Below are 26074 nucleotides of genomic sequence, written 5' to 3'. Positions count from 1 at the left end.
TCTAGAACATTTTACACGGACTCGTATCCGGACTCGGCCAGTATTTGTTCACAAACAATCACAAAAACAGGTACAAATCCCATAAAATTGACTGATAAATTCTTCTAGTTTGCAGAACTTGTTAGTTTGTGGGCATCTAAACTTAATTCGGCACTACTGGTCTCCTTTATCCAGCTCCGGAAGCACCGAAAGTAGGGAAGGACAACTCCAAAAGTAGGATTCGCATCGATTTCTCAGCGATGCTTGAACCGACTTTCAAAAATCTTGATTTCAATTGAAGCTCATATTGTCTCAAAAGTTATTGTGGAATTTTATCCGGTTCCGCCATGACAGAGCGATGTTGGTACGGAAGAAGAAAACGCAACACGCCTCTAGAAACGATGCACACAGCGTGCTTTGTTCAATTTCGTACACGCTGTGAAGAAAACGAAAATCCACACCTTACTCACTTTCCTCGGATATAGCGTGACCGATTTTCACAAACTAAAGGTCTTGTGGCGTTAGAATTTCATCCGAATACAACTTTCGGTTCCGGAATTACAGGATGAAGAATGTTAAAATTTTTAAGTTTAAGTAGAAGGACATATTATTCCATATAAAATTCCCAAATTTCTTCTGGATACGACTTCTGGTTCGGGAACCACTAGGTTAAGGGAAATGTCCAAGTACTATGCGTGCGGGTGGTTTTAGAAAATATTCGATGGAAATTTGAAAAATTTGCCAAAACCAAAAACATACAGACCTTTGAAAAACTTTCATTTATCTGCAGGGTGAAAATGGCTGGAAAATTTGGAGGATTTTCCGAGTGTTATCAAAAATATCTCTGAAAAATGAGTGTTTTTGTAATCTTTCACAATTATCTGGAAAATAACAATAAATAATTACGATTTGGAAGTACTAAAGCTTGCTTCAGATAGAATTGGAACAAAGACAATTGCCTGTATTTTAGTTATTTATTATTGAAATCAAGATCTTTTTTTTTTATACAAATGCGTTTTCTTCATACTTTTAAGAAAAAATAGGATAACATTTTTCGTCACGGTTTCGAAGGAATTCTCGAATTTTTCCTGTAACACGGCTCATTAGGCGGCGCACACCTTCTTCGTCCATCGTTTTAGCTATCTTATTCCACCAGGTCGTCATCTGATTGATGTCTTTGACAACCTTTCCCTTTGCCTTGAGTCTCCTGTTCATGATTGCCCAGTATTTCTCAATAGGGCGGAACTGAGGACAGTTGGGTGGGTTTAGGTTTTTCAGAACAAACTAGACCTCTTTCTCTGCATACCATTCTTGAACGACTTTGCTGTAATGACAGCTTGCCAAATCTGGCCAAAATAACAATTACGGGATGGTCGTGGGATCGAATGAACGGCAAAATTCGTTTTTGGAGACACTCTTTTTGGTATAGTTCCGATGTCATTGTCTTATTTATAACGAAAACTTTCGTTTTTTGCCGAAGCTGCAAATGCCCTGCCAAATCATAAATTTTCTTGCAAATTTGTCGGCAGAAAAATTTAAATTTGGCTGGAACATCCCCTCGAGCCGTTGTCAAGTATAATTTTTGACCTGGCATTTGCCCGAAGTCAACCTTGACATAGGTTTCATCGTCCATCAGAAGACACCCGTCGAACTTGGTCAGCATCTGGTCATATAGTTTCCGAGCACGAATTTTGCCCACACTATTCTGTTTTAAGTCCGATTTGGCTATTTGCTAGCTCGATACGACTTGATTCCTTCCCGGAGTCGAGCTTTCCTCACGGTACTATGGGCAGCACCGAATTTTCTGACCAAATCACGGTCCGACAGATTAGGATTCCTCTTAATCGTCTTCAAAATCTTACCACGCAGTTTCCGGTCGACAGTTCCACTCCGACGATTGGCTGGAGGCTTCCGAATCCTCGTCAATGTTTCCTTATACCATTTGATAACGCACCATACGGTATTTCTGGGAAATTTCAGCTGTTCAGCTAGCATAGATGCAGACCGACATGTATTTTCCAAATAATTGTGCACAATTTTTTCCCTTCTTTCGGCTTCCATGTTGATTGTTTACAAAGTACAGTCGATTTGCGGAATGTCAAAATTCATACGTGAAGCTGCAAAATTCCCGACACGTGGGCGCCAAGAACTTCCAAATCCGTCCACCAGGAGCGCCACAATATGAGCAAAAGTTTGTTCCAATTCTAAATGAAGCAAGCTTTAAATAAAATACAAATTCCGCGTGAAATCCTTGTACCCAGCATCAAGGATGGCTTTTATCGTATCAAAGAACGCTCACTCGCAACTCTTCCACGATTGAATCAGTGCCATCAAAAAGAAACGGAAATCATCGCAACAACAAATAACCGGCATGGTACATTTAACATAGAATAGACACCAGTGCGAGAGCGAATTTCTCTCGGTGAACCGTCTGAGAATCAAAGGTTAGCACGTTGCTGTGGGGATCCTCTCTGAAGCAACAAACGGCTAACCCCTAACCCCCCCACTTATTCTCGTTTCGCGATCCGATTCTATACAGGCAGTGGATAATTGCGATAGAATCATTTTACTATTGCTGCTTATTTTAACTATGTGCATATAATCTTTGTATAATTTGTGTCTATGAAAATGTATGTGAATGCTCCACACAAGGGTTTTTAAATATTGCAACCTAGTATGAGAATCATCAAGTCGAATCATCGATTCGATTTTCTGCGATAATTGTCAACTTGCGATTCTCTCTTGGTAAATTCCACACAGCGGCGATTATGGTCAGACTGAAATTTTTTTTAAGGGCCATGAAATATCTGAGTATGAAGTGGAGTGAAGAAATGTAGAAAAAATCTCTAGAGGTTCATGCATTGAGAGACTCGAATTCTTGTAGCATCTTCTACCGGAATGAAAATGTTACATACAATATAGATAAAAATCGAGCAGCTTCTGTCAAATTTTCAGCAATCAACAACACTGCCCAGCATAAGGTTCATTTGAAAAAAAAAATCATGTCGCATTATTTTTTTTGCTGTTTTATGTCGCAATAATTGTGAAAGATCACAAATAAACTCATTTTTCAGAGCTATTTTTGATAACACTCGAAAAATTCTCCGAATTTTCCAGTCTTGTTCACTCTGCAGATAGATAACAGTTTTTTGTAAGGTCTGTATGTTTGTTAAAAACAACAAAAAAAATCTCACTCATTTTTTTTTCTAGATGGCCAAATCGATTTTCACAAACTTGTGGTTTCATACAGAATCCCTGAATTCGTTGTGGATAATACTTCCGGTTCAGGAACTATAGGGTGTTTTATTTCCTAGATTTTGCTACATTACGCTCGAACAAAATTTCTTGTTTCTACTCAATGAGAACTCCACAGTGATATTTATGATGGTATGAGTAATATGAGAAAGGCATCATTACACCGCTATGTGGATTGAAACAGGTTTTTATGTGACTTTCGATCAGGATTCAATGATTCCATGTAAATCATTGGTCACCTACGACGATCAGCTGGCTACATGGGGCAATATTGTCACAAAGGCTCACTGGGGAAAGGGAAATAGTTTGTTTTCGAAGGGCTGAGGCATCTCTTGCAAAGTTTACTTGCTCTCATATTTTATATGTGGTATCAAATATTCATCTGCGTAGGTTAATATCGGCCTCAAGTCGTCTACACTCAAGGATAATCGAGCTACTTCAATATGTGTTACCAAAGATTCCCAGTACTTTGGAGACGGAACGCTGGCACCAACAAAACGAAACACCTGGAAAATAATAGACAATAATAAAGCCGGTAAACTCCATAACAAGTTTTTCAATAGCTGCTTCACCGAATAAATGGACAAAAGTGAATCATAATGAGATCCCATAACAAAAAATGTAATTCATGTTTTGTTTAAAAAAAAGAATGCAGTCAACCACATTAAACTCACACAATGACCCGACGTAAATTTTTTTTTTATAAAATATTATCAATTCTGGAAAAGTTTTTACTTAACGCCGGAAATAACGGGAAGTCTTCTTATTTTTACCTCACTAATTAAAATTCTTACACAATCTCGCGATCCAATAGATCTTATATTCATGAAATCGTCGAATATTACAATAGCAGAAAATGCTGTCTTCGATTTCGAGCACGAGAGTATTTCATATTCGAGTCATTTTATTTGCGCAAAAATAAAATCAAAACTGTTCCCAGTCAGCTCCAACCCAGACTGATAATTTTCCTTCTGATGAACTAGCAAATTAAATTAGTGTATTTAATTTAATAAAGATTCCAACACTGCCCGGCTTCAATTGAATTAATATCCATTATCATGTGATACCATCTGTGAGATGGAAATACAATTGCTGGAGGTAAATTCAACTCATAAATATAAGCACACATGTACAGTTTTTTTTTGTGTGGACCGGCGCTCTGTAATAGGGTCGGCTACTACAGCAAAGTTGTTCGTTTTTAAACAAAATCTGTTATGTCGGTTAGTTCCCTGTTACTTTAATACTCAAAGCATGCTTTCCGCTCCGAAAGTAATTACTCTCCGTACTGACAGACCCTATTGTGTTGTCTTAATTCATCCAGCAATAGAAGCACCCGGTAGCGCGCAGTGTTCCGTTTTAGTTCGCATTCAAATCTTCGGTGAGATAAAAGCCTGGCAACGTTAGCAGAGCGAACAAGTTGGCTCGGTTAGTGGAACGTGGTGGTCGATTTAAATTCGATTGGCTAATAACCCGTGGTTGTTGAGGTTCCACAATAATTACCATCATAACACACGATGCAGCGCGGGTTGTTCACGTCGTACGCGATTTCGAAGAACAAAGCCATTTTTCATCCGAACACAGGTGACCACTTGTCATCGGACAGCAACGATGATACGGACGGTGAAGAAGAGGTGGACATATTCAGCCGCTTTGGCCGACCTTTGACGGAACCGATTCCCACAATCAGTGCGAAGGTTGCTGCCAGCGAATCTACTGCCGGGTTGGTGCCGTTTTGACTGTCGGGTTATTGACATTTTAATAATAATAATAATAATAATAATAACGCACAGCTGAATCCCATGGTTTTCCTGGGCTTTCGAAAACAATGGATTGATGCTGTGACATTATCTCGCTAGCTACGCTTAGTCGTCTGGTTATGTAACTGATCTGGGCTCAACAGAGACATGGTTTTATCTTTCTAAATGTTTGTTGGTCACATCTATTTTTTTTTGCATTATATCAATTATAAAATTGTTTACTTTTTTTTCCTTTACAGAAATCACGTCAATGTTGAAGGTGCCACACACAAACAAGTAGTAGATCTCATCAAATCCGGAGGCGATACTTTAACCTTAACCGTTATATCCGTGACGCAACAGGTAAATGTGTTCGGGTCAAAAATACGAGTTCAGAGTGAGCTAATGTTTCATTCCGATGTTTCTAGGAAGCAGAGCGCCTGGAACCAACGGAAGACCCGGGTGGATACTCGTACATCGATTACTCGGAAAAACGAAGCTTACCGATTAGCATTCCCGACTACAACATCATCCACCGGGGCAATGAGCGTTACGTCGTGTTCAACATTCACATGGCGGGACGGCAGCTTTGTTCACGCCGTTACCGCGAATTTGCCAATTTGCACCAATTGCTGAAGAAAGAGTTTAACGGGTTCAACTTTCCGAAGCTACCCGGAAAGTGGCCGTTTCAGCTAAGCGAACAGCAGCTGGATGCCCGCCGACGGGGGCTCGAGCAGTATCTGGAGAAGGTGTGCGCCGTGCGGGTCATTGCCGAGAGTGATGCGGTTCAGGAGTTCCTCACGGACACGGTGGATGACATTGCGGCTTCGCCGGTCGACATCAAAATCATGCTGCCGGACCACAGCGTCGTGACGGTGTCGGTGCGCAAATCGGCCAACGCGCAACTGGTTTGGGAACAATTAGTACAACGAGCAAGTCTGACCTCTTACACACAGCAATACTTCTATCTGTTCGAGATCGTCGAGTATAACTTCGAACGAAAGTTGCAACCGCACGAGATTCCGCACCAGCTGTACGTACAGAACTACAGTACCGCATCCAGCACCTGTCTGTGTGTGCGACGATGGTTGTTCTCGATCGAACGGGAGCTGACCCTACCGACCGGGGAGCAGGCTGCCAAGTACATCTTCTTTCAGGTGAGCGAATGGATCCGTCGTTCATGGGGTCCGGTTGGGAATCACTATATTTCACAAAGGCAGAAAGGTTCAAATCTCATTTGAGGATGTTAAAAACAAAGCTCGTTCAATTTTTTTTTGGGAAAAACTTGGGATTTTACTTCGCAGCCGATTCATAGCGTACAGAACTATTGCATGGCTGGTGCAGCGATCCAACTGATTCTAAGAATCATTCCAGGTCGCGGTTTAAACAACTGACAACAACTGACTTGTAAGCCCAGCGTCCTATGCATTGGACCGCTAGCCCGGGCGAATGAGTTCGGAAGCAAATAACAACACAATGAGTACAACTTGACCACACATTACATTTTTATCGATTTAAATTAGAGAATGAATCAAGTCGCAGCGGTCCACTCATCATCCTGACCACAGCACGAAAGAGAAATCAACGGAAGTTTGTTACATCAGTGCTTTGCATTTACACGAATAATTGCAGTTTTTATTAATCTGCGGAACCGCACGATCATTCCATTTGTTTGAGGATGATAAGTTTTATGTCTAGCGAATGGCTGGCTCTGATTCGAACTATCGTCCTTGATTCGTCGCAATAGTTTTAGGAATACCGAACCAGGAAATCGAAATTGCTGAGAAGAGCTGGAGCAACTGATTTTGCTGTCATGTTGCACCGATTCAGACATTCTGATAAATCTGTCTATTGTTAGGTCTTGGGGATGTTGAAGGTTTGTATTGATGGAGTCGATTTTTGATTTTTGATCGCTGGCTAAGTCCCGCGTCGCGCGACTTACTATGCGTCCTAATGTCCTTGTTTACAAATGGCCAGACGTATCGTTCTGTTATCAACTTCCTGGTGGCCCGAATGTCTGAATTTGAGACTTTGTGTAAAATCTCCATGATCTTTAATCTTTTCTTGTACGTGCGAACGAGTGCGTTTAATTCTTGTTTGTGTGTGCGGTAATGGATTCAATGCCAACTTAATCGATGTTGATCTGTCGAGAGCCAGTAACCTGGAGTTGGTCTGTCGCTAACTGTCCAAGATCCAGCGAATGCGGAAAGGAAATCGTAGCAACGCGAAAAAGAGCGTCTGCTGCTTAATTTTTCCTACCACTAATATGCTGGATGTCGGATATAAATTGAGAAATGCATCCGAAAGATGAATTAACATTTTGCTTTTTTGCAGTAAACTTAAAGTCACCTGTAAAAATCAATTTTTTTTTGGTGTGCATTGATTTGTTCTTCATGATTAGAGATACCACTTTCTGGTCCAGTTTCGGGTTGGAAGAACCGGGTTTTCTGCCTCTTTCTGGTAGCTCATCTAAAGAATAGTGTTCCCCAAACTTATTAATGATGGTTTTAACACTGGCATGATGAATTCCAAACCGCTTCGCCAATTTTCGCATACTAATACCCTTCTCACTTAGCCGTGTTTCCAGAACCTCAACTTTTACTTCCTTTTTAATACGCGACATTCTGAAAACGCAGAATTTCAACCGCACAAACAAGTAAACAAACGAAAGCTGACAGCCAAACGCACTGCATGCTGTGATCTGAGCATAAAAAATCATCACAAATACATGCGTACAACACTTATATGTGGATAGCTTATTTTCGATACATTCCTTATTGCGCAAATCCTTCAATATTACAAAGTTAATAACAGAGATAAAATACATCGGTATATTGAATAAGTAGTAAAAAAAACTTGTTTGTTTGATAAATTAATATTTTTTCTCGGTAGGCGGTTGCCCAACCTATTAATGAATTTAATAAATAATTAAAAACAATCAAGACGCGCGTGAAATCTGTAGACCTTTGCTTGGTGATTTAAAATGATTTGATATATTTTTAGAATATGTCATTACAGCAGGGCTTGCAAATTGAAGCAACGAATATTAACAAAAGGGTTTCACCATCTGTGTTATTCACACACATTCGTATGTCAGGTAGAATTCACAGCACAACCCAAGCAATGAAAGCTGCTTCGTTCGTTCATTAGTTCATGAATATGCCCGCTTGCTGAGACCTATGCTTCATGAGGTTAGCATTTGATGAATGGTTCTCATATTGAAGATGCTTATGAAGAAACTACATTCATATCTTTTAGTTCCGATGAATATTAATTTAAAGAACATTGCTTTTAATCAGGCCCGTACCCAGGATTTCGTTTCGGGAGGGGCCCAAAGATAAAAAAAAATGTTACTGAAGATTGCTTATATACTTAATTCTCGGTGTGCCTTTTACGGGTGTTTTTATCAGACACTTAAAACTTTTCCACTGAAACTGTTATTGTATTAATTTTTGTTGGCTTGCGCCAACGTTTGATGAAAGCAAGTGCTCAACTGATACCTACTTGAATACTTTCATCTCTTGGAGCACCACAGGGAGGACGGCGAACGATTTGTTTAATAACTTTCAGTAAGGTGCATCTGAATATCGAAGAACTCTTTGTAGGGGATGCAACGACTGTACTGACGCATTAAAACAATATCGATCGGAGAAAGGTCACTGGAAGAAATCGAAAGCAAGCGGAAGACAAAACCGCTCTGGCCGAGAGCGTTTCCACCGGCAGTCACTTGTGTCCTGGCTGTAGACCGTTCGAAAGCACCAGAAGAATTGTTCGGATGAATGATTAGTTCACTTGTTTCTGCTTTTAATGTTTTCTATTCGAAAGTTAAAAAAATACTGATTTTACATCTATTGAAAATGTGTATTTATAGCTGAATCGGCTGTATTGTCTGATGTATCCTGGCTTCCCATTGGCTGCAGTGGGAGAATGAGCGGGAGTGATGGTATTGCTATTTGTTGCTTTGCGTAGTTGACTGGCGAGAGACGCGGCATTTCCCTCCACTGAATGGATCATTCTCGAACGTTCCTCATTGATGTGTTGGTGTGTGAGTGAATTGAATGAAAGGTTGACGCTTCGCTGTTACGAATGAGAAGTTGACGCTTCGCTTGCTGCGAATGGAAGGTTAACGCTTCGCTGTTGCGAACAATTTTCTTCACGTTTACTGTCTTGTTATTCTGCAAACCGTCTAAATAATTATATATCTGTTTTTTATTTCGGGAGGGGCCCGGGCCTCTCGGCCCCCCCTCTGGGTACGTGACTGCTTTTAATGTTTCTAGGATATGTACACAGTGTAAACTTCCAAGAAACAAATTGATCGTTCTGAAAACGGGTTGAAATGCAAAATTTCTGCTATAAAATGTTTAAAGTATGTTTGAAATGTGATCAAATTTGGTCTTAGACTGTGAAAACACCGTAAACATTGCCTATTTGACTTTGCTTCGCGTCATGTAGCACGCCGTGAAGCAAGGCCTTCTTTCTCATACAATACTAACGAGAGCGAACCCATCATTTCATTACATTGCCATGGATTGCTTAGTTCATGTGTTAACTGAGACTGAGAGCACAGGCAATTTACTATTGGCAATGGAGTTGATCTGCTCAGTAGCATACACTCTCACGTATTCAGTTTCTCTCTAATAAAGGTCTCTCATTCAGCTATGTCGAGTAAAGTTTTCGCCCGGGTTGGTGGTTCAATGCATAGGGTGCTGGTCTTACAAGCCAGTTGTCGTATGTTCGAGCCCCGATCTGGAAGGATTCTTAGTATAAGTAGGATCCATAGTACTAGCCATGCAATGATTCTGTACACTGAGAATCGGGAATGGAATGTAATGCCAGGACTTTGCTTTGCTAAGTAAAGTTTTCACAGCAGATGTTTTTTTGTTGCTTCGTTCGTTTGAGGATTCACAATACAAGCTCTGCATTACAGTGAATCGACTATTTTGTCTGGATCCTATTCACTCGTTTATTTTGTAGTGGGTCATTTGTTCAGAAAAAATAAGGAAGTTTCTGTTCATTACGCGAAAATATTTTAAATTTTCTTTCAGTTTTCTTGAATAAAAACAAGGAATAAAGACTTCCCGGATATTCAGTATCGAATATTGTTGAATCGTTCACTCGGAAAGTCAGTGAGTTTAGTGAAGCGCCCGAGCAACTGGAAATCGGAACATACTGAGTCGCGCGCGAATACTACATTTACTGAAATTTTTACTAACAATTACCCTTCTCCCGTGACACTTGTGGAGTGTGCAGTAGTATATACGGCCTCTAGTAACAACAAGTGTTGGACTAACATACCTTCCTATCCCTAAGCGGACCTGCACCCGGACCTGGCCGGCGCCGGTACTGATTAGTAAACTTCGGGGTTACCAGAAGTTGCACATTGAAGGTTGATCTGCCATACCCAGGTCTGATCTTCCAGAATTTCTCTGTACAATATCTGCTGAAATTTGTAGTTTATGTAGGTTTGGATTTTGGAAATATCGGTTCCATGTTCCCGGTTCCGGAAGTCCCAGCTATAGTGGTCCAAAACTCCAAAACTGAATAAAAAGTTATGCCCCTACAAGCTGCTATGGACTTCTGGTTTCGGAAAGAAAAGTGTAAAGTGTGTGTCGTTCAGCGCGAAAACTCCTTCTGAATTAATTTGAAAATTCGACTGATTTTGTGAAAATCACTACTACACTTTTTGGTAGGATTTGTCATTTTTCGACTATATAATTTGAAAAAAAAGTAAAAAAAGTTTGGCCTTTTTCAAAAGACAGTTTAGATCAAATTTGGAAAAATGAAATGTGCGTAGTGGTTTTTTATGACAAAATCTACATGTCCAGAAATTTTCATTCAAATCTGAAAGGGTGCTGTCAACGTTTGTTCGAGTTGGCGTCCTCTTCACTTTTTATTCAGGGTCAACGAATATAATCATACTCGTACTCGTTTCACCCTAAAGATGTAATAATATTCCGGTGAAACGTCGAACAACCAGCCAAGATCCATATTTCGGAGAGGAACAAATTATCAAGATACTTTTTTCCAATATCGGATGAGGCTTCCGACAAAAATTTTGTTTGGGCTGTCTTGCACTGGAAGGTCGAAGACGAAACAGATAAAACCAAATCTTTAGTTCAAAATGGTTAATTAGAATCCTCAAAAATGAAAAAGTAACCCAGTTTTTTTTTATCTTTTTTTATCTTTCCAGTCCGTCGACGAGGTCAACCGGGGTAACATCCGTGCCGATGGACGGTTGTACGAGCTGAAGGCCCTACAGGATTCGAAGAAGGCGGACGAGTATCTGTCGCTGGCGAGAACACTGCCCGGCTACGGGGACATCGTGTTCCCGCACTGTGGCTGCGACAGCCGCAAGGAAGGCCACGTGGTACCGGCCGTCGGTGTGAAAAGCTTCCGGTTGCATGCCTGCCGCGAGGACGGCGCCCTAGAGGCCCAAACCGTCGATCTGCAGTGGGCAACCATCTCTCGCTGGGAAAGTGACGAAGAATCGATGGCATTCTGCTTCCAGTACAGTAGATCTGACAAGCAACCCCGCTGGGTAAAGGTGTTCACCCCATATGTACGTATTTGGATTTTGGGGCGACATTTGATTTATTTGATCACGCTTTTCATTTTTCAGCATGCTTTTTTGGCGGACTGTTTCGACAGGATAATGGAAGAGCGCTCCTGGGACGACACTGGAGAGTAATCCGTTTGATCCGAGTTTCTCTTTTCGACGGAGCAGAAGACGAGTAGCAATTAGACAAATTTAATCTCCTAACGTAATTTATTCGGAACGATGGAACAGTGATTCTCGTTAGCAAAAGTACGAGCGAAATGGCTTTACAGTATTGTTTTTTTTTGGACGGACGTAATATGAAGCATTTTCGATTTGCTTGAATTTCTTGCACACATACGGTTTATTATGGACAATGCTGGGACACTTCCAGCAGTATTAATTTCTCCATTCGGATGAGGTGGTGGAATTTTTGGAAGTAATATCAAAGCGTGACAAATATCTTTCGGTATTGATTGTAGGATAATCACCAGAAATGGATTTTCATTCTCTAGAATGTCCAGCACGAATGTTAAATTAAATGACGTTTTGTATATATCAGTTGTGGGTTCTATTTATTTTCTTCACAGTTTCCTACTCAAAACTGTTTGAGTACTGTTATAAAAAGAACCCTTGAATGGAATACATAGAATTAGTACAATGTAGTATTGAATCGTTACGAAATTTTGATCCAACAAATCAAAATCGCCTCTCCGTCGCCAAGTGAATTGTGCTAATTCTCAGCACCCTTCCCTCGGTGCAATATAAAGCAAACATACTTCGAAAATATAGAGTTGCGTCCACTATAGTAAAACATATAAATATGTGATTTAATTAATCAAAAAAGTATCCATATTATTTTTAAATTATAATTCATGTGATTATTAGCCTGTATGTAAGATAATTTTAGTAGTAAGTTACTCTTCTCCAGAACAGAAAAAAACAATCCGTTCAATTCGTACAGTACTTACTAACTCAGCTTGTTCAGAAGCACCAACTTTTTTTTTGTTAACAAGAGCCAATCGTATCGAAACATGAATAGGATAGTTGGAATCGATAGAAATGAGGTCTCGTGTGGACCTACAGCAACGATCAATGATCTAAGCCATAGTGTAACTAACATTCACTTCCCCGTTTCGTTCAACTGTGCATTCATTCTGATAGTAGGAGCTTAGTTTCCGTGATGCCCAACCGTATTGGCACGAGTAGCTTATGCACTATAACTACTGCATTTAGATGATAACTGAAAAGGGAAGCCATAGCTTGTAGGGGAAGTGGTGGTTGTCAATCGTAACCGAAACATCAAGAAGAAATAACTCCAAAACAATTCTTCGAAGTTTTTACTATCACATTCCATCTGCATAGCAACCTGTGGAACCGTCTTTAGATTCCTATAATTTACGTAGTCATGGTAAAATGTCGTGCAAAACAAAACAAAAAACTTAATATTCGTAAAATCTTGATTGCTGTTATGATTGAAGAATCTAAAAGAATATATAGAAATGCAATAAAAATAAATTTGTATCACAGAAATGGTAGTTCTTTAGCCGCTGGCACGAGTCTAAAATTGAGAAATGGAAAAACTGCACGAATACGATTTCACACTCGTAAATAGAATATATATTTTTTGGCGAAACTAGTCGATCACGTTTAGGGCCCTGATGTACGTACCGTTTCTATATATCTCTTTCTAGTTTTGTGACTTGTTAAATGCAAACACGTGGGTGGTTGTAGGAAGTAGCAGAATCTACAAAACTGTTTTGTATATATTGTTTTAACACAGATCATATGTCTCTTCAAAATACAGGATATTGAACCATTTAATGTTAGGAAACAGATTTCAATTAAAACATAAATGAAAACCCTGTTGATAACTACTATAATATCACCCCATTTCACTCACCCAGAGAACAAAAACTATAGAACAAGGTTTGAGGTGGTCTAGATATAAAGAAATGTGTTAGCGCTACAACAGCAACGATAGAGCAGATCTTTAAACAACTTGACTAATAATGATAAAGCAAACAGTTGATATCAAATACAGAATAGTTTAGTTAAAGAGAAACAGGCATAAACTTGACGCAACCGACATATTTCTGGCGCGTCTAAATAGCTGGCAGGCAGCAGATTAGCTGAACTGAAAACAATGCCCAGCAATGAACACCAGGCTGATGAAGTAAACCGTATAGTTATAAAACAAAAACGACTTGATATAAACATCATATTCAACAGTGACATGCTATCACTTATGATTTACGATTTAACCGCACCGCAGCATGTTGATAACGGAGCAGAATACTGAAACTATCACATTACAAATGAAGATCGGTCGCTGTCGAATGGCATTTCGCTGAGAGTGTATTTTTGTGTTCATTGATCCGAAAACCATTTTGTGCTTCACTCCGCGAGATCGGATTCGCGAATGATGACCAAGGTTTCTAACTACTATTCTGTTAGTAACGAGTTACTGTTTTGGCTTGTTGAATTATCAAATATGTTCAAGACGATTTGACGTCATTTATTAATTTATTTATGTATTTCTATACTATTTTGCTAAGGGCTAATTCCGGTTTTAAACTAAAAATAGGGTCCAACTTTCATTGGTAGCAATGCTCCCAGCAATACCGATTTAGAGCGATAATTGTGCTCGATACAGTAAAACAGATCATGCGTTTTTGTGATAACGGTCAATAAACCACCTTTCAACATCCACTTTTGAATGAAATCACAGGCGAACTATGAAGTATAGAGTATTAATTTTAGCACCAGATTTCTATCGTTTACCATTATGATTTACTCTTAGCGAGTACCGAGTCTTTCGGAATTCCTCTTCAAAGTAAATGGTGATAGGCAGTGCCGTAAAATTTCATTTAATTTCATTCAAATGAAGTCGACTATACACAGTCGATCAGTTGACTGACATACTGAATGGAAAACATTCTGTTCTTCATCCGTTGCACCGCCAATTGAAACTCAGTTAAACCGACGTCAGTTTCTCACTTGAAATAACAAACATCTCTTTCAATTGACTGCGAGAGAGCGCCTATCAAATGAGCTCCTGGTGAATATTCAGTTGGTTCAAGATAATAAATGAACGGTAAACACGGTCAAACACAGAATGTACTTAAATTTATTGCTTTCTCTTCCAATTTTCATTTCTAACACTTTGGAATACATCTCAATGCATACCAAAAATTCGAAAATTATTCATTCACACTTGCTGGCGATAACTGAACTCAAATGGAAACCGTAACATGGCCCTTATTCTGCGAGTCGAGTGAGGTGAGATAAGTCGAGTCACCCGAGTCACGCGATTCTGACAGTCGAATGAAGTGACAAAAGTCACCAGGATGAACTCTCACCGTATTCCTGCAGTCGAATCTGGGTGACAAAAGTCACCGGGGGTGTGTTTTAGAGTCGATACCTGTGAGTTAAGTGACAGCAGAAATATAAAACGAAAAATCGAGATTTTCAAAATAAATTTCTGCTATAAAAAGGTGAACGATGTACGGAAAAGAGTTTAATTGTTTTTTTAGGCAGAAAAAGGCGGGTGGGTAATGTCAGAGACATAACTGGATGTCGTGAATACGAAAACAACTGACATGTTCCTTAACACTTCCGAATATCAATTGTATGAATTATGTACGCATTCCCCTTTTTCACATTTTTCGCAAAAACAAAGAACGCTTCACTTGATCTCGATTACTGTGAATTTCACACAGCGAAAAGTGCACAAATCTAAGCAAACTGTTCTTGATTTGCAGTAAACTGAGGATATTTCCCTACGATTTTCGAACAACAAATCCTAATAGTTCTTTAGAAAACTTTTAGAGCCATTAGAACGGCTGATATTGTGCAATGCTCTCCACCGTTGTTTTTTCCCAATGCTAATGACAGGCAGCTGTGACGTAATCGCTCTTGTCGAAAGCGTGCAGACGACACAAAACACATCTGCTCGCAGTGGCGATTGAATCCAAACTGATTCAATTTTTGTTAAGAGATTTCCTTTTATGTGATTTCGTTTGTAGCTTTTTCACTAATGGGCGGTCCGAACGGCTATAAAAATAGCCGCATACAGAATTTTATTGTCGATTATTTCATTTCGGATTTGCATAATTTATTGAAAGAAACTATCAATATGCTGTAGGGATTCGTTTCTAGCATTCACAAGGACCAAATTGAGGAACTCACTGCGATATTCACCACTTTTCGGAACATTTTTCCCGGACGATTTGTTGTACAGCAGCAGATATTTTGTTCTCTTCCTTAGAACGCGTTCTGATTGGCTGGTGTTGACATGGAGCAAATGAGACAGGTTTTTCAATAGTGTACTATTGAAATACTTCAATGCTTTTGCTATACACGTTTAAATTGAAAAATTTCGATTTTATTGGTAGTTAGATTATATAAATCCTTTCACAGATCACTGAGCTATGAGCTTTAAAAATACGAGAAAGGCAAACGCGCCTTATGAATTATCCTCTTTGATACTCGTTTATACCAAACATTTCAGAAAAGTTTAATTTTGAATTATTTGAGACTATGTCACAAAACTGAAAATTTTATCATAAAATTGTGATCATATTTCCATGTCGGCATGTCGCAAGTATTATGTTGATTCATTAGATACAACAAGAGATATTCACGATCAGAAACTTATCACTCTCTCAGAGGGTAAATTTTGAAAAGGCACCCCATAGTAAAGTAAGTCGTATTCACGACAAAAATGGGTTGTGTAGAGGTACAGTAAAGTAAATTCCGCATAATTCTTTAGGAGTATTATTATGGTTTTAAGAAGAACCGAATAGAAGTCTGGAATAGAGAACTGGACCCTGAGTTCAAGACCTAAATTTAGATCCAATAACAGACTCAGAATCCAGTTTCAGTCGCTGCTGGTACTCGCCTTGATGGCCAGCAAGCGAATGAGAGATGCGACCTGAGCGTTTGAGGTTTTTAACCACGCAGAAGGTGCATTCTCCGTCGCTGCTGGTTAACTCCCGCTGCTGCTGCTGGTTAAGGTCCTCTCGCCTCGATGGCCAGCAAGCGAATGAGAGATGCGACCTGCGACCACGCAGAAGGTGCATTCTCCGTCGCTGCTGGTTGATGATTCCACTCCCACGACGTCTGCTTCCATCGAACGCACGAAAAGAAATGATCGATTTTCGACCACGGTTCCCCTTTTATACGCATTCAGTTGAAGATATGTGCCTGACTACCTCAAAATCGTCGTCCTTGCGCGAAAAACCCAAGCGAAAGTAAAGAGTTTTCCGCGTTGTTTTCAAATTTTAAGAAAACTTAATTTTTGAGTTGTTTGTGGTTATCGCACACTGTTCAAAATATTATCCTGAATTCCTGATCATATTTTTGATCAAATGGTGAAAGAATTATGTTGCTACCATTAATACAAGTCGAGATATTCACGATTAAGTTCTGCCCATTCTTCCATATGGCTAATTTTGAAAAGGCGCCCCATAGTAAAGTAAGTCGTATTCACGACAAAATAGAATAAAATTAGAAAAAATTGTTTGAACCTATCAACTAAAATGTGTGTTAAATACACACTTCTACTTTATATCACATGCACATGCTTGAGAAGGAAAACTGAGAACAAAATTGCAGAGAATTTACAATTTATACCATGATAATTGTTAATTTTAGTGGGAAGTAAACTCAATGAATTTTATTTTGAATTTTTAAATACACTGCATAATTATTGTCAATTGTAATTTATGTTTTAATGATAAAACACCTAAAGTTCTAAGGGCATGTTCAGGAGTGTTCTAGTTCTAGATGCATAATTTATGTCAGTTACAAAATTTAAATCTCGATTTTATAACAAGAAAAACTGGCAGCCCCAGCAGTGTTTTTTTCTCATGTTTCAAATATACAAAAAATAGAACGGCAGCGTATACCAGTTTTAAATTCGACAGAAGAACTGGTCGAATAAGTAAAACTAGAACGGCCATCTTCCAGATAGAACTTTTAACTGCTGAATTTGCTCTAATTGGTCATTGAAAAACAACTCATGTTACTCATCGCCAACTGTTTTATGTGAACTTTATATGGCGTAATAACATACGGAATAACTTAGCCTTTCTCACATATTTAAGGGCTATACAATCAATGTGAAAATGGGCCTTTCAACCGAATTCCATATACCATTCGATTCAGCTCGAAGATCTGAGCAAATGTCTGTGTGTGTGACAAATATTGTCACTCAATTTTCTCAAAGTCACAATAGTGAGATTTGGACACACACATCAAAACGACACAGAGAAGCCAAACTAGACGTACTTTGATATTGATATATTCAGATTAAAAAGTACTTTTTTACATTGTCTTTCAGAACGGAGCATAGATCCGGATGCGATACAATAGCAGGCTATATTGAACCATGAGACTTTTCATTATATTCAACTTTTATGGTAATCAATGCAAAAGTATTCATGCAAATTGAGTTCTAATTTGATTTTAATAAACATTTGACCTTGTGAATCAAAAACCATTTTGATCTAGATTCAATTTAACAGTACACTATGTTACTACACGATCTTATCATTTTATTTATAAATGATATGGAATACTTTTCTATGATTATTAATATCAAGACCATTAGTATTATTTCGTCTAACCGTCACCTTTCCGAATCTAGGAGTAGATTTTTTTTGTTTGTGTAAAAAATACATTTTTTTCTGTAAACCGCTATCAGACAGTTGGGCTGAAGTTTTTCATGTCAACTTAAATAATACCTGCATTTAACTTATCGAATTTGCTACTTTGGCGGTTACAACTCCCGCTTGATCTGTCAGAACCAATATTTAATTGCAAGCAAAATCATCTCGTACACACCTCCTGGCCATCGTCGGAAGCGTACTTCACCAACATACGACAATCAACTTGATACGCTAATTAGTGCGGTTGTGTTTTGCAACAATTTGCTCTTTTAATTTTTCACAGTGTCAGTGGCTTTCAGTTTATCGAAACACGAAGTAAAATCGAGTGTACCGGCCATCGTAACCAAATTCATGAAGGAAACTAATCAAATATATTTTGGCAGGAACTATCAGGGGCTTTCACGGCCCATTAGGCAAATTTCAACTGTGTTCCAAATCATTTTCGATGCTGGAATATTTATCGCGAGCATGCACTAGCGTATTTGTTATATTAGTGCACTCAGATTATTTCTTATATTAGAATAACGCATGCAAATAACAAACCCTGCAAAAATATAAATATTTTCATTGAATAAGTTTCAATCGAAATAAATAATTTACCTCACAACAGGCGATTCTTCAATTGTTTTGACGTCATTTCAATTGTTTTGACGTTTGGGAAATGAATCGTTTGTCGCTTGAGGTACATCTTCTCACTCACCATGGAATGAACCTCTCACGTCACCCGAGTCGACTCGTAGAATAGGGTGACTACAGACACGTGACTGCGAGGTGAGATTTGTCGAGTCACCTCACTTGACTCGTAGAATAAGGGCCTATACTTCATACTCAATGCATACAACGCTCACTGATATACTGAATGGACAACATTCAGTTCTTCATCCGTTGCACCGCCAATTGAAACTCAGTTAAACCGACATCAGTTTCTCCCTTGAAATAGCAAACATCTCTTTCAATTGACTGCGAGAGAGCGCCTATCAAATGAGCTCCTGGTGAATATTCAGTTGGTTCAAGATAATAAATGAACGGTAAACACGGTCAATCACAGAATGTACTTGAATTTATTGCTTTCTCTTCCAATTTTCATTTCTAGCACTTTGGAATACATTTCAATGCGTACCAAAAATTCGAAAATTATTTATTCACACTTGCTGGCGATAACTGAACTCAAATGCAAACCGTAAGATTTTGTTTATTGTACAGGTCGGAATAATTTTCGGTCATCGAGCTGATGATCATGCCTATTCATTCGAACTTGTTTACTGTCGGCGCTGAGACAGAGAAAGAGGTGGGTTCATACGCTTTTGAAACGGAGCAAGCGAAACTTCAAATGACTAGGTATAGTTATTCAATTGACGATGAATCCACCCAAGTAGCACGTTAAGTTGCCGTCCTGTATTTTTCTACTGATTGTGCAATTTATCAAACTAGTTAATACTACTGTTCTGGTAGCTGTTGTGTCATGGAAAAAGCGCACTGTGTTACTGTGTTGTGTAACATATCTTTGAGTTCTTTCGATTTATTCACAATGATTGTGCAACTGATACAAAAACTCATGCATCGATCCCATTACAAATGCAGCAATTAAACTCACGCCGTTTTCCGATAGGTGGCTGTACCGGCTGAGGCTGGTCAAAATACATAGATGATAATGCCTTTAAGGTGAGTGTGTACAGTGCCTAACGAATTGTCATCGCCGTTTCAGCGACAGTTGTTCTTGTTTTCGTATTATTCACACTCGAAAATGTCTGTTTATGTGCCCAATTCTCGCCATTTGCGGGAAGTTTTACTTTTCTGTTAAAATTCGAAAAAAAAATGCAGCTGAAGCGCATCGAATGCTCTCAGAAACCTTCGGTGATGCTGCTCTGAGTAAGAGAACGTATCGGGAGTGGTTTCAACGTTTTAAACATGGTAATTTCGATGTCGAAGACAAACATGGTGGTGAAAGAGAAAAAACCTCCAAAGATGAACAACTAGAAGCATTGCTTGATGAAGATTCGTGCCAAACCCAAGAAGAGCTTGCCGAATCGTTGAGAGTGAGTCAGCAAGCCATTTCAAAACGTCTCAAGGCCCTGGGCATGATTCAGAAAGAAGGAAACTGGGTGCCGTACGAGTTGAAACCGAGGACCACCGAGCGCCGTCTATTTGTATGTGAGCAAATGCTTCAAAGACAAAATCGTAAGGGGTTTTTACATCGAATCGTAACCGGTGATGAAAAGTGGGTTCGATACGATAATCTTAAACTCAGAAAATCATAGGGAAAGCCCTGGCATGCTACTTCGTCGAAGGCAGAACCGAGTATTAACGGCGCCAAGGTTATGGTTTGTATTTGGTGGGATCAGCTCGGTGTGATTTACTACGAGCTCTCAAAACCGGGTGAAACCATCACAGGAGATCGCTACCGAACGCAACTGATGCGCCTTAGTCGCGCGCTAAAAGAAAAGCGGTCACAATATTAGGAGCGACATGACAAAGCCATCCTCCAGCACGACGATGCTCGGCCTCACAAAAGTGATCAAAAAGAACCTAGAAACGCTGAAATGGGAAGTCTTGCCCCACCCGCCGTATTTCCCAGATGTCGCCTCTTCTGACTTCCACCTATTCCGTTCGATGGCACACGGCCTGGCAGATCAACATTTTCAATTTTTCGAAGAGTAGAAAAAATGAATTGCTTCATGGATAGCGACTCCTTTTTTCGAGCCGGGATCCGAAAATTGCTGGAAAGATGGGAGAAAGTTGTCGCTAGTGACGGACAATACTTTGAATAAAATATCTGTAAGCACTTTTTCACAATAAAGCTTTTATTGGAAAAAAAATGGCGGAAGCAAAGTTGTACACCTGATACTACATAATGTAAACAAGAATTGAATTGATGTTTACAAACATAATTTCTTATAAATAAGTTTCACATTTGATTTTCTATACAACTGCTCGTAACGCAAACACGGAAGTTTAAAAATATTTTGCACATAAATAAATGATAATACTACATATTGTAGAATTGATCTTTTATGTTGTAGTAAATAAAAAATCGTCAACGAACTGCATTTTTATGGTAAAACATGTCTTCGTACGCCTGAAATTTTCAAGCGCCTTTGAATATATGTGTTTTGAGGATTGCACATGAATTTCTATGAAAAAAACAATCTATTCTTTTCAATGAGTACAATCGGGATAGTGTTTAAAATATGTATAAGAAAGCTACATATCAAGCATTCATACATCTTTTCAGATTTAATTATATTGATGTTTCAATTAATCTGAAAAATCATGAAAATTCTTCTTTAATAATTTCCAATATGGCATCGAGGGTAGCAGTGTGTTGAAAAGAAAATGGTTCACCCGACGTAATGATTTATTTTAACTAAATAAAATGAAATATAAACATGTAAATATTGAAAAGAGAAATTTTTGTTTTTATTTCTATCAAACTAATTGTTTTCATTTTTATCAAACTAGTCGACTTAAACAACTGTACAGTTTAGTCATTTATCTCAATGAACCCGATATTTGTGATACGCACTGTAGGTATTATTTTGGTAAGCTCATGTGCTGTAGTTGCAAAAACAAGTTGCTCAAGCGGTAATTTATAACTATGAGAGTAACTGTGATGAACTATACTGTTCGTTCAATATCTTTAAAAAGTGATGCCAGGTCTGCTAATTTTTTTTTTCGCGCGATGAAAACCAAATACTAATTAGGTTTTGCACGAACATGACATAACCTCACAAAAATGAACAGAATGAACTTTTTTTGACAGTCGACGTGTACTTGTTTACAGTTTAAAAGTTCATCAGAAGTTCATATTTCGAATGTAAAAATTGCAAGGCGCCTCAACAGATTCATACATATATCGCTCCTTGATGCTGGAAACACATACAGGGCAATCTTTTTAGTTATTTTCACTGTGGAATACGTTTTTAACAGCACTTTTTCGTCATTTTTTCAATTTTTAACTTGCAGTCGCCAAACAAAACAAGTACACGGCAACTGTCAAAGATGAACTTGATTCATCGGCAGTTCATTTGTGTCGTCATCGTGCAAAACCTAATAGATATGTAAACAAACCACTGATAGCTGTTAAAAGATGAACTTGATTCATCGGCTGTTCATCGGTAGTTTGTTCGAGTGGCCATCGTGCAAAACCTAATTATCTGATTGATTTTTGTTTGCGTCTGTAATGTTGTATTTCTAAAACTTTTATGATAATATTCTCATGATGGCAAGTTTTGCGTTCATTTTAAGCAGATAAATCTGGTACAACTTGTTTGCAAGATTCAATTTCGACATATATTGTGACAGCCATTTGGAAAATTTTTGAAAGTTGAAAAATTGTTTTAGTTACTTCGTTTTTACATGACAATGTGAAAATTTTGGCAGAACTTCTATAACTGCTAGTGCAACATGGCCAAGTTGGTGATTTACTGCACAAGTGTTTTAGCTGTACTTAAAATTGTCCTTTAGTGATTTTTTCGGTAGTATTGTAAAACTTTACATCAATTGTCATATAAAATCAAACACCTTCGACAGCAAGTATAAGTGTGCATTATTAGAGCGATCGAAAATCGGTTTTTCGAGACAATACACAAGAGCATCGTCTGAGCTTCATTTTGGAAGCCGGATTCGGTTGAAACAACATACAAGTCTATGAAACCATAAGACCTTTCATTGGAATCCATTCTTACATTTGTGCAAATCGTCCTAGTCATCTCCGTTTAGGGTTTTTCACTGCTACTAAGAATATTTTTCTGTTGTTGCATCGTCACTCCAAATGACGAATTTAAATTTTTATTCTCATCACCAGATGAGAATGTATATCCAGACCAGATATGCAAAGTAAAAATTTCAAATATATTCATGCAGGGTTGAAAAAGTCTATAAACTCGAAAAAAAGTCTGCGGACTCCAAGCTTTATTTCAAAGAATGATGCGCGGAATTGGTAAAGCGAACAAAAAAAGACCGCGTCACTTTAAAAAATCTGTAAACTTTTACAAACGTCTACAAAAATCGTGATTTTTACAAGTTTGCACAAAAGTCTGCAACTGAAACATGTCTGCAGCTGATTTCAAAAATCTACTGATTTACAAACAAATCTGCAGGTCTGGCATCGCTGATCCAAACCCGGAAGTTGACTCGATGATATTAAATAGGATCATGTGGGATTATAAGGCACTTCATTTGAATATAAATTTGTTAAAATCGGCTTTGACAAATAATCAATTTTGTAAACTAAAAAAACTTGCTGAATAGTTTCAAAATATTTGTTCCTTTTTACATCGTGACCTATATGAACACACCCTTGAAATTGAAGGTTTTAATCCTCATCACCAGAGCTAATAAAAGTCATTTTCATTGACTCAATGTAGACGAAAATAACAAGAAATTACTGTCACTTTCAGCTTCGCTTGCAAACTATGAGAACGAAAGTTTTTTCTTTCATTTGCTTTTTCAGCCATTTGCATTTTCAGTGAAAATCCCATAGTATGAAGTGTCGATATTCAACCGAAGCTTTGAGAATCGCAAATGACAGAAAAATGAAAGAATGAGAATTGAAAATCTGCTGATGCTCCCTGAAGACGTTAGTTTGGTTTCGTCTTATCATAGAGGAAAGAGTGACGTTGGCAATTAGATTCTCTCTTTGTTTCAATGAGAAACGAGAATGCTTCGTCTCTCTTCGTTTGTTTTGGTGTCGGTCATTTACGAATGAGACAGTAAAATATTGAAAATGAGGCTGTTGGATTGGATTCTTTCATTGAGAATGCGTGACAATTTAAAGCTCTGCTCATCACTCAGTTTTTCCGGAATCAGAAGTCGAACTAGAACTATGAGACTATATGATAAAAGAAATGCAAAAAATCGATTCCTTTCATTTGAAACATAGTAAATTTGCTCTGAGTGAAACTGTCATCCAATGAACACGCACACACACAAAACTAGATTTATGAAGGAATTGAACTGACAATTATGTTTTAAAGAAAATGTTTGAAAGCAATATTAAGAGTGTTTGCATGCTTTTATTTTAGTACAAATTGTTTAATTTCCTGTCCAGTTGTTAGTCTGGGTAAAGGGTTTTTCAGGAGCTTTAAAAACTATTATATTACTTGTCAAAAGACACCTATTACAGTTGTCATAAAACAAGTAGTGATGTAAAAATCAATTACAAAACTGCTGTAAATTATAATCAGAAGCATAAGGTATTCGAATTGTTACTTGGACAAGGTTATGGTCAACCAGTAAGGAAAATTCCTCAGAGTGCTGTCTGATATCGTTTTCGCTGGATGCCAAACTTGGTCCAGTTTCCACCAGTTTTCTAACTGCTGTCAAAACGTTTGTTTGAAACCAGTTTCGAACCTAGTTTCATTTTTCGTTGAACTGAAAATCGAGTCAGTTTCATATATCGGGTTTACTCACACTGCTGGTTGGAAGATATTAAGGTATCTAGACTTTGGTTAATTTTTCCATCAGTTTGGTAGATTAACATAGAATTTTACTGAACATCGCACTTTTCTCAATTAACGTGGTGACCCGTCATTATTCATTCCTGCCTTTTTGTTAACAACATCGGCGTCAAAAATTGTTGTGACGTATTTTCTTTCATCTTCTGATAACATTCAAATGCTCGGCTATAAAATTCCTATCATACTGTCACAATCGGCTTTCATGCGCTACATCAAACTGACATGATCTTGAATACTTTATCAGGATTACTTTGTGCTCACCGAATGCGATAGGTTTGATATTTATTTCTGTGCTATAAATTGATGACTTCTGATCAAGGTGTGTCAAAAGGTAGTGCGGAGTCAAGCACACGGTCTCCATTGTAATCTGTGGCGTTCCTAGTAGGGGGGGGGCGCCCTGGACGCAACATTTGAAAGGGGCGGCAAAGTCATCTTTGGGACCTTTTTTTGTGCTCGTCGAAGATCTTTGCGGATTTCCGGATTTTTGTTTTTTGCTCACTAATCCAACGATGGGGGCGGTAAACTCTTATTTTAGCTCTGTTCAGAATTGTTTAATCTTATGCTCGATTTTTGCCTTATTTAAGAATCAACGAAAAGCGTTTTTGAAAAATACTGTAATATTTATAAGAGTATGAGTAATACGATAAATGCATCACCACACCATTAGGGTATAAGGTTTTTCTAGCCGTACATACGTCTTACTTTGCTATGGGGCGCCATTTAAAAATTAACTCTGTACAAGAATAGGCAGAACTTAATATTTGTGAATATCTCTTGTTGTATTTAAAGTAGCAACATATTTATTTTTCCATACCATCAAACATGTGCTCAGTAGCTGATGACAAAATTTTCTCTTCTATGAGATAACCACAAAGAACTCAAAATTGAAGTTTTCTAAAGTGTTTGATATGAACGAGCATTGCGGTAAAATTCAGTTCCAAAATAAGGCTAGCAAAATTCAAACCGCATGAATTGAACGAATCATCGAACAAAGCGTATTTTGCAAGAACGACACATAAAAATACGGAAAATTTTTAGTGACTGTGCGCAGTTATAACCAAAATACTTTTATTATTGATTTCCTCGTCTATAAAGAAATTATTCATTATTTGTTAAAGATCAAATCTTTTTATACGATAATTTTTTTATCAAGAAACATAGAGAGAAGCTGTTTCATTTTGTTTGAAAGGTTTAATATTTCTTATAGAACTTTGAAGGAATTATCCGCGTTTTGGATTATTTTAATGGACCCCTTTCCTTTAATCGCTGTCTCGCTGTCTGTCAGAATTAATCGCTGTCTCGTTTGTTATCCTTTCTATAATGTATTGTTTCCACCGCGTTTATATAGAAATCAATTTTCGTAAACAATTGTAGGATCGTGTTTTTTTATTATTATCTAATCTATCTTTAGCAATCAACATACTATTAGCTTTCCTT

The 26074-nt window shown here is 38.2% G+C and overlaps 1 protein-coding gene across 2 annotated transcripts in view; it reads left to right on the top strand.

Moving 5' to 3' along the window:
* LOC131427251 (sorting nexin-27) overlaps positions 1–13861 on the top strand; it is a 49101-nt gene extending 35240 nt beyond the window's left edge. The window contains exons 1-5 of one of the 2 annotated variants that reach the window (XM_058590265.1): positions 4586–4954; positions 5231–5333; positions 5399–6127; positions 11161–11529; positions 11590–13861. In XM_058590265.1, coding sequence (XP_058446248.1) covers positions 4749–4954; positions 5231–5333; positions 5399–6127; positions 11161–11529; positions 11590–11658 — 1476 coding nt within the window. In that variant the 5' untranslated portion in view covers positions 4586–4748 and the 3' untranslated portion in view covers positions 11659–13861. Of the gene's footprint in view, positions 1–4585; positions 4955–5230; positions 5334–5398; positions 6128–11160; positions 11530–11589 lie in introns of those variants that run through there. The other variant, XM_058590264.1, reaches the window with a different exon arrangement.
* Positions 13862–26074: the final 12213 nt, after the last annotated feature.

This window comes from Malaya genurostris, chromosome 2 (genome assembly GCF_030247185.1).
Source record: "Malaya genurostris strain Urasoe2022 chromosome 2, Malgen_1.1, whole genome shotgun sequence".
NCBI lineage: Eukaryota > Metazoa > Arthropoda > Insecta > Diptera > Culicidae > Malaya > Malaya genurostris.
Note: the sequence above shows the minus strand (reverse complement) of the source record. Positions and strands in the feature narration are given on the sequence as shown.